General features: G+C 34.9%; 1 protein-coding gene across 4 annotated transcripts in view; it reads right to left on the bottom strand.

The window, feature by feature from the left end:
- Positions 1–9,542, bottom strand: part of SLC25A14 (solute carrier family 25 member 14) — a 49,946-nt gene that overhangs the window by 11,568 nt on the left and 28,836 nt on the right. For all 4 annotated transcript variants that reach the window (XM_077766145.1, XM_077766144.1, XM_077766148.1 and 1 more), the window contains 3 exons: positions 7,139–7,233; positions 5,767–5,852; positions 2,833–2,928 (listed from right to left, as the gene is read on the bottom strand). In XM_077766145.1, coding sequence (XP_077622271.1) covers positions 2,833–2,928; positions 5,767–5,852; positions 7,139–7,233 — 277 coding nt within the window. The remainder of the gene's footprint in view (positions 1–2,832; positions 2,929–5,766; positions 5,853–7,138; positions 7,234–9,542) is intronic.

Below are 9,542 nucleotides of genomic sequence, written 5' to 3'. Positions count from 1 at the left end.
TTCACATAGGAATGCAGATTTTCAGCTTCTCTTGAAAGCCCAAAAACTTTGGCCACACTGGACTCCCATCGTGCAAGAGAATAATGAATAGGGCACGTGCTCTCCAGTTTACCAGGGTCCCCGTCACCCTCTACCTTCTCTCCAACTCTGACTTAAGTGCCAGTTACACTTTGTTACTGCACTTGTGCTGTTATTTCTTACAATGGAGTTAGAATATAAAATGTTTCCAGTACCCATGTGACAATCAGAACAGGAAAATAAAACAATGAAAAAGACCATGTGTTTGAAGAAAAATGCAAACCTATTTCCTTGTTAAAATGAAAAAATATTCCTGTATTTTATTAAGTTTATTTATTTTGAGAGAGACAGAGTGTATGACTGGGGGAGGGGCAGAGCAAGGGGGACAGAGGATCCAAAGCGGGCTCTGTGCTGACAGCCGAGAGCCTGATGCGAGGCTTGCAGCCCTGAACCTCAAGATCATAACCTTAGCTGAAGTCAGATGCTTAACCAACTGAGCCACTCAGGTGCCCCTATTCCTGTATTTTAATATGCAAATAATACACATTTCTGTCAAAAAAGTACATAACACAATGTACTTCACTTCTTTATCTTACATGCCTGGATGATATAAGCACCCTGGGTCATAAAAGGAGCTATGTTCCATTCTTCAAAATATTAAACATAGAATTACCACATGATCCAGCAATCTCACTTCTGGGTATACACACAAAAGAACTGAAATCAGTCTTGAAGAGATATTTGCACACCCATACTCAGAGTAGCATTATTCACAAGCACCAAGATACAGAAACAACCCAAATGCCCATTAACAGATGAACAGAAAAATAAAATGTGGTATATACATACAATGGAGTATTATTCAGCCTTAAAAAGGAAGGATATTCTGATACATGTGAGAACATGAATGAACATGGAGCAAATGATGCTAAGTAAAATAAGCCAGTAACAAAACACAAATACTGTATGATTCCACTTATATAAGATACTCAGAATAGTCAAATTCATTAGAGACAGACAGAAGGATGGTCGCCAGGGGGAGGGGAAAAAGGGGAGGAGTTGTTTAACGGGTATGGAGTTTCAGTTTTGCAAGATGAAAAGAAATCTAGAGACTAGCTGTACAGCAACGTAAATGTACTTAACACTACTGAACTGTACACTTAAAATGTTTAAGACAGTTAAGTTTTATGTTATGTGTATTTTACCACAATTAAAATTTTTAATTAAAAACAAAGTAGCTATGTTCCCCTGAAAAATTTCCCTATTGTATTTCCTGCTCTTTGTTTTTCCCTTAATATTAGTTTGTGAGAATTTTCTAGTTAGGCCCGTTTTCTGGTTTTAAATTAGACTAATCAAGAAAGGGAATCCTGTTATCAAAAAACAAACCTCAAGGCTCATTAATGGATGCTAAGACCATTAAGTGAAAGGTTATTAAGTAACAGGATATACGTATGTTGCTAGAATATCACCTTACAGGTTACCTGCTAATTACAAAGGGAAAAATTTTTATCTCTTACAATGGTGAGATCTGGTGGACACCATCTTACCAAATAAGCAAACTTGGCATCATTAATTGTGGGACAAACTAATATGTGCTTCTTGCTTTGATACAATATGAAATATATAGCGTACCCTATAAAGTTTTCTTGGTGAAGTCGGCTAGGAGTCTGACTTCGGCTCAGGTCATGGTCTCGCAGTCTTTGAATTCGAGCCCTGCACTGGGCTCTGTGCTGACAGCTCAGAGCCTGGAGTCTGCTTCGGATTCTGTGTCTACCCCTCTCTCTACGCCCTTCCCCCACTTATGCTCTGTCTCTCTTGCTCTCAAAAGTAAATAAAAACAAAAAAAATTGATGTGAATCTAATCAAGCCAACAGACCTAACTTCCAGTTTGGTCTGGAAATACAGGGGAAACACTGTATAAGAAAACTTGCCTGGTCTCATCAATAAAGAAAATCTGCATACAGACTGGATGTTAGGTATTAGAGACTTATTAATTTTCTTAGGTGTGATAACATCATTATTATGTATCATTATATAGGAGAACGTCCTTGTTCTTAGGAGACACATAATGAACTATTTAGGAGAGTACCATGATGTCTGCAACTTCCTTTCAAATAGGTTAGGGAAAAAAAATGTGTGTCTGTACATATATCTGTGTATACATATATAAATAGATAAAGCAAATATGGCTAGACTTTAACAGTCATTTAATCTGGGTATATAAGGTATTCACTGTTCTGTTCTTTTAACTTTTCTGTATGTTTAAAATTTTTATAGGAAGCTGTGGAAAATATAAAGGAAGAAAAACAAACGAAGCTCTCTTCTGTAAGAGCCTATTAATGGATTTCCNAACAACAACAAAAAAAGGAGTAGATAGAAGACTGGAAGATGAAATGGCAAAATGTTAACAGTGATTATCTCTAGCTAATAATTCTGGATTTTTTTTTCTTTTACACATCTCAATATTTTTAGTACAAATTTTACTTTTTAGAAGATTAAAAAAAGTTGTTTTAGGGAATCAGAGACTATCACATACAGTGCAGCATTAGTACAAAACTAGCAAAAATATGTATTGAAGAACTAAATTCACTGTGAATTTGAACAAATCAAATATGACTATCTCAAATAATGTCATAACTTCTCTCACACAACCCCAAACATTAAGCAGAAATAAAGAAACTGGTACGTTTTGGTCCTTCCGTAGGTGGTAAGAAAGTTTCTTACCTCATGTTCTGGGTCAATTCATAATTCTATGGCTTCATATAAGCAGCATTATTTGCAAATATATAGAAAAAGGGCATAAAGAGGACTCACCCTCCACAGACCCCTGGCACCTTCTTGTTGGTATATATCGATAAAGCTGCCAATCATGCTGCCTTGGAACAGACTTCCTTGAGCCTGCATTCGAATCTAAAGTAAGAAGGGGTGAACATTTTGCTTTAACAGAGATCAAAATGAGAGGTTTCACTCATTTAAAATTAAGAAAACAGTATTTGGGAATTCTCAGAAATATTACCGTTGTTCTGATGAAATTAATGACAAACTACATATTTTTAAGATGCAATTTGTGTCAAAGTATATTTTATAAAACTTATCTTCATCAGCCTCACATTTCTTATACTAAGTCCATCAATTCTGCAGCTGGAAGAAACTTTGGGGAAAAGAGAACAAGTACTCAGTGAGGATAGAAAATAATTCTTTTAAAATGTGATTAGTTGGGGTGACTGGGTGATTCAGTCAGTTAAGCGTCCAACTTTGGCTCAGGTCATTATCTCACCATTTGTGAGTTCAAGGCCTGCATCGAGCTCTGTACTGACAGTACAGAGCCTGCTTCAGATTCCATCTCCCTCTCTGTCCCACACCAGCCTGCATTCTCATTCTCTCTCTCTCTCTCTCAAAAATAAACATTAAAAAATAAATAAAATTTTTTAAAAAAACACGTGAAAGATTTGGTACAATTCCCCCTTGACTGCACACATATAATCATAGTAGCCGGTCGCTAAATACTAGTGGCCCAAACATGGGCCTGATTTTCAGGATGCACAACTCTAGATTTCAATAAATGTCTTTGGTAAATCAGGAGACAACAGCATGTTTTTATGTGGAAAGTCAACTGCTACTACTACAAGTTTTGAAATAAAGACCTAAACTCAATTAAATCATAATAGAAAACTATTACAAAGATAAATCAAAACTACAAATATCCTATGGTAAGTAGGAGACTTCTTTAAGGAAATGATGCCTGAGCAGGACTGGGACTAGGGTGAGGCAAGTATGCCACTTTCCTCTGGCACAAAATGTAGGATGGGGACTCAAAAATACTCATTAATCCAGACAAATAATAATGCAGTATTTCAAAACATGAAAATGAATGCACGAAAACCCACAATGAATCAAATATCAAAAATTTAAAGACAGGATCCAACAGTGTGAGATTAGGGTGAGGTGAGATGAATTATACAAAATATTGATACTTTATTCATCATGAATAATTTTGCATTCATTTTACGTTTTGAAAAATAGTGCATAAAAATGCTATCTCTCTTGATTACTGTTTTGTGCCTCCTTTCATTTTGCATCCATAAGGAGTACCTCATTTGTCTCATCCTAGTCCTGGTCCTGTTCCTGAGCAGCCATGAAGGATAAATTCATGAGGAAAGGGGGAAAAGGCATTACAGTCAGAGAGAGAGCTATATATACAAAGGCAAGGAAGCAACACATAGTAGATCAGAGAAAGAGGTCTCCAAGAATATATGAAAGAACTGAACGGCCCAACTGTGATCATAGATTCTATGTTGGTACCGTCACAGTCTAAGTTTGTGACTCACCCCACCCCCATTCCCTTCAGCCCTAACCCGGTATAAGAAAGGAAAAGGCAGATTCTGGCATGGGTCAATGGTTCCAATTGTGCCAGGCAGGAAATTGAAGTGAATCACTTAGGTGATTAATCTGGGATCCACATGGATAAGAAAGGAAGCTTCAGGAGTTAAGTATTATTGTTCTTGAATATGTCAAGTGTAATTATATTGCAAATATTTTAGAGTTTTAGTATACAATCGATTCTCTTCACAAATACTCTGTAAATCTTAAGTGATCAAAATTCTGTAGCTACATTGCTCTCAATTTAACCTAGAAAGATCATTTCATATCTTTTCTTCATTAATCATCACTGGTTTCTTTCATGTGTGCTGTTTTTCATGTCACTCTCTTGGTTCTCAAAACTCTGATTGCAATAGATCTCTTTAACCTAGCCACCTATGGTTTCAAATAAATAAAGCACATGTCCTCTTTTTTCTCACATTCACCCTAAAATAACTTTCAAAAGCTTGGGACTCCCCTCACACATTATAGTCATATATTTTAATGCTTTTAATTAAGCATAAGTATGAATAAGTTAATAACTATGTAGAAACTGTTTACCACTTTATGAGATAAAATAAGATGAACACTGGTATTATAAAACAAATGTTTCATCCTGTGTTTTGATAAAATCTGAAAGAAATCCAATTACATTTTTAAAAATCAATACCATTAACCTATACTGTTCTAATTCTGAATTCAGAATATTCCACACAAACCAAAATATGCCATTTAAAAGCCAAATCTCATCCTTAATGGAAATATAGGTAAGACCAGAAAAGATAGATACATTATAGACTAAGATACCTCAATTAGCTATTAAAGGAGTCTTCTCAAAAAAACCTTTTTTTTAATTATCCCTTTGTTTGGTACCCCAGGTTACACCACTGGTCAATATACAATACTGAGATTTAAAATGGGTTGGGAGTATGCCCTTCTTTTGTAAAGTGGGAAAAGAACTATTAAAAATAAAAACACAAGTTCTTTCTCAGATCAATTTTAGAAGAATATAAATGGAAATAAGGTATCTGAAAACTGATTCCCTTAAATTTACATAGTCCTTGGAAAAAATCTTATACAGTTTTGCATACTCTAAAGACTAATGGATTAATGCATATCATAATAAATTGACTACTATTTACTGAACATCTACAATCTACCAAGTATGATACGCACTTTATGTAATCTCTAATCCTAAACAAACCTATGCAACGGTTTGTAAGTACTAAATTATCTTCATCTGACAAATGAGGAAACCAAGGCTTAACACAGTTAAGTGATTTGCTGAAGGTTTTACAGCTGGCAAGTGACAAAGAGGAGATCTGACACAAAGTTTATGCTCTTTTCATATCACATTGCATACATCCAATACTACCAGACCTCTCTTACCTTTAGTACATCAGTGGGGTTGGCTATAGTGGAAGATATCACTCCTGACACTACCCCACAGATCATATTGATTAGAAGAGTTTCATCTGTAAAAAGGAAAAAAAAATTCTGCTTGTATTAAGTACTAGTTTCTGAGAACAAAGTACTGATCTTTCAGAAGAAGGGAACCCTGGGCAGAGAACTGACTGTAAGAAATGAACCACAAAACTTATGAAAATTTAAAAACTCAAATATTTCTAGATCCCATATCAGCACTGAAACATAAAAATTATAAAATATATATCATTATTTTTTAAAGGCAGTTCTAAAAGACACTGAAACATGTCCTATTATTCTGTATAGAGCAAATGGCAATAACCCACATAATTCAGAATGTGGTATTTATTCCTCAATCATTTCAAACACCTAAAGAAAAATTTTTAAGTCTTTTTCTGGAGAATCAATTCTAAAGACTTAGCAATAGAATTTTAAAAGGTAAAAACTACGGGTAACAGAAATAAATTACCTAAATATTAATTTTGACTGGTCTTGATATCTACTGGCCTCTATTTATTTACAGGTTTCTGTAGTTCAAATATGACAAACTAGTCATCTGAAACTAAATATACTCAACCAAAAAAAAAAAAGAAGAAACAGAGCATAATGTTATAAAATGAAAATTCCATCTTCACCATGACTCCTTACCATGAAAAGCCTACAAACAGAAACTAGGTAAACCAAAGAGAAGCATTTGTGGAAAAAAAAAAAAGTATTTTAGGAAGCAAATCCTTCAGAATCCTCAAAGAAGAGGCTCCAGAAAAAGTCAATTTAGGACAATCAAGTAATTCAAAGGATATTACTAATCAAAAGGCTCTCCAGCTATCTATCCCCAACCGTGCAACAGCCCTGTGATAAAATAACCATTTAGTACAATATCAGGTTAGTTAGCAATGATGCAGCAGCAAACATAGAGACATATGATGATGCTGAATGTGGGAAGGTGGCCACAGGTACAACAGAATCTAGAATACTCTAAATTTACTCCACCTAACAAAAGCTTATCAAAACTGGCATCAACAGAACTGTTTATAGTTGAAGTCTTTTTGTTGATGAAGACAACGTTAATTTTCTGGACAAACTTGTCCATGTTCCCTCTGTGGATGACCAGGAACCTTTTTTTTTCTTTGACAGGAAAAGGGACAAACTTAAAGAGCAGGTCCTTCTAACTCATATATCACTCCTGCAAGAATGAATTCCAAGTCAGTATGAGCTCACTTTGTCCTTGCAGTGACTATCACCCACTCTCAAGCATCCCATGATGAATGCTTCTCAGTAAGCATGATTTGATAATCCCTGTGAGTATTACCCCAAAAGAGAAGGAGTATATACTGACCTTCTAGACGTTCTACAAATAATCTCTTCAAGCTTTGGTAAATGCCAATTTTGATGGTGCCATATGATGCCTGTCTTAGTAAAGCAGGAGCGATTCTGCCAAAAAAGAAAGAAAAGTCAATTATACTCAACATGCACTTACAGATTATACATATCTAGTCTACTCATTTCCATTACTCACCTCATTCCACTCAACTAACTTCAGAATATGCATTTATTCAAGCACTGTGGAACATTCACCGAGAGAGCCCATTTGTATCATAAAACAAAACTCTATAATTATTTTTAAGTTTATTTATTTATTTTGAGAGAGTGAGCAAGAGAGTGAGCAAGTTCAGGGAAGAGGCAGAGAAAGAGGCAGAGAAAGAGGGAGAGAGAATCCCAAGCAGCACAGAGCTCGACACAGGACTCAAACCTACAAGCATGAGATCATGACCTGAGCCAAAATTAAGAGTCAGACACTTAACCAACTGAGACACCCAGGCACCCCAAAACTCAGCAAGTTTAAAAGAACTGAAGTCATAAAGAATATGTTCTCTGACTATAATGGAATCAAACTAGAAAGCAATAAGGAAAATCTTCAAACACTTGGAAATCAAACACATTTCTAAATAGTCCATGGTTCACAGGAAGCCTCAAAGGAAATTTTAAAAATACACAGAACTGAATGAAAATTAAAGCTGAACCTATTAAAATATGTGGGGCACAGTCAAAACACAGCCAAAGCAATGCTGAGAGGGAAATTTATGTCACAAAATGCTTACATTAGAAAGGAGGGAAACTCTCAAATCAACAATCTAAGTTTCTAACTCAAGAAACTAGAAAAAGGAGCAAAATAATCCAAAGCAAACAGAAGGGGAAGAAATAATAAAGAGCATAAATTAATAAAATTAAAAACAGAAAAATAGAGAAAAATCAATGAAACAAAAAGCCATCTCTTTTGAAAAAAAATCAGTAACATTGATAAATCTCTAGCAAGGCTCACAGTAATAAAAAGAGAGAAGATGTAAGTCACCAATATCAGGAATGAAACAAGCAACAGCATTACAAACTCTGCAGCCATTAAAAGGATATACAACTTTATGCTCATAAATTCAACTCAGAAGAAATGGATTAATTCCTCAAAAACTACAAACTACTATTCAAGTGAAATAGATAAAAATATGGGAATCATCAAAAAGATGAAATTAGATAATCTGAAAAGTCTCATAACAATTAAAACATTTTAATTTATAACTTAAAAGTTCCCAAAAAGGAAATCTCTAGGCCCAGACAATTTCACTAGGGAATTCTACCAAGCATTTAAAAAGTCAATATTAATCTTACATAATCTCTTCCAGAAATAAGAGGGGATACTTCCCAATTCATTTTATGGGGTTAGTATTAGCACAATACCAAAACCAGACAAAAAGGAAAAACTACAGGTCAATATCTCTCATGAATTTAGATGCAAAAATCCTTAACAAAATATTAACAAATTGAATCTAGCAATGTAGGAAAAGAAGTACACACCATTATTCACCTCAGAGAGATGTTTTAAAAATCAACCTTACCTCCTAACAGTTGTACATACATCGTTAATCAAGGAGATACTAGAGCCAAGATTTCACCCTATTTAAGTTCTGCTTATAAACTGAAGACATTCTCACTCATACCCCCTTTGAGATTCTTCCAAGTTGCAGAACTATATTTTAGTAGTTATAAATAGAAAGATGACAGCGGCTTGGATGGTTAATATTTTAAAAATGATGACTAAATATGCATATTTCTGATGTAACTGCTTGCAATTAGAAAAAAATAATCTTGTGACTATACATGCTGATCAAAGAACAAGGTGAAACAGATGATCAATGATTCACTTGCTACAGGACGTATTACTTGGATTTTTTTCCCTAATAAAATTGTCTTTTAAAATTAAGTCTAACATAGGTTAATAACAAAATTGATGTCCCTTCTATGGGCAATAAACTGGTAACCTAGATGCAAGAGTGGCCTAGGAAACTGGCAGCAGATACACGACAAAATGGACAATAAACCACAAACCTACAGCTAATTAAAAATTGACAAAAAATGATCGGTCTCTCTCACATTCTGCATTTTATGCTTAAACTACCAGAATAGTATTTCTTTAAAGAGGAAAATGTTAAAAGAAGTACTTGGCAATTCAGGAAGAATACCACAGAAATATAAGCAGTTAATTGGTGCTGCTATTGATCACAGGNTCAGGAGACTACAGATGCTGGCAAGGATGTGGAGAAACAGGCACCCTCCTACACTGTTGGTGGGAATGAGATGCCCATTTTAAAATGTATCACTTATACCATGTGTTTGCATGTATATGTGGATTAGGAGGAACTTAACGGAGGACCATGAAGGAGAAGAAGGGGGAAACAGTTGGGGAGAGG

Source organism: Crocuta crocuta, unplaced genomic scaffold (assembly GCF_008692635.1).
Source record: "Crocuta crocuta isolate KB4526 unplaced genomic scaffold, BGI_CrCroc_1.0 scaffold1133, whole genome shotgun sequence".
Lineage (NCBI taxonomy): Eukaryota > Metazoa > Chordata > Mammalia > Carnivora > Hyaenidae > Crocuta > Crocuta crocuta.
This window is presented reverse-complemented; position numbering and strand designations above follow the sequence as displayed.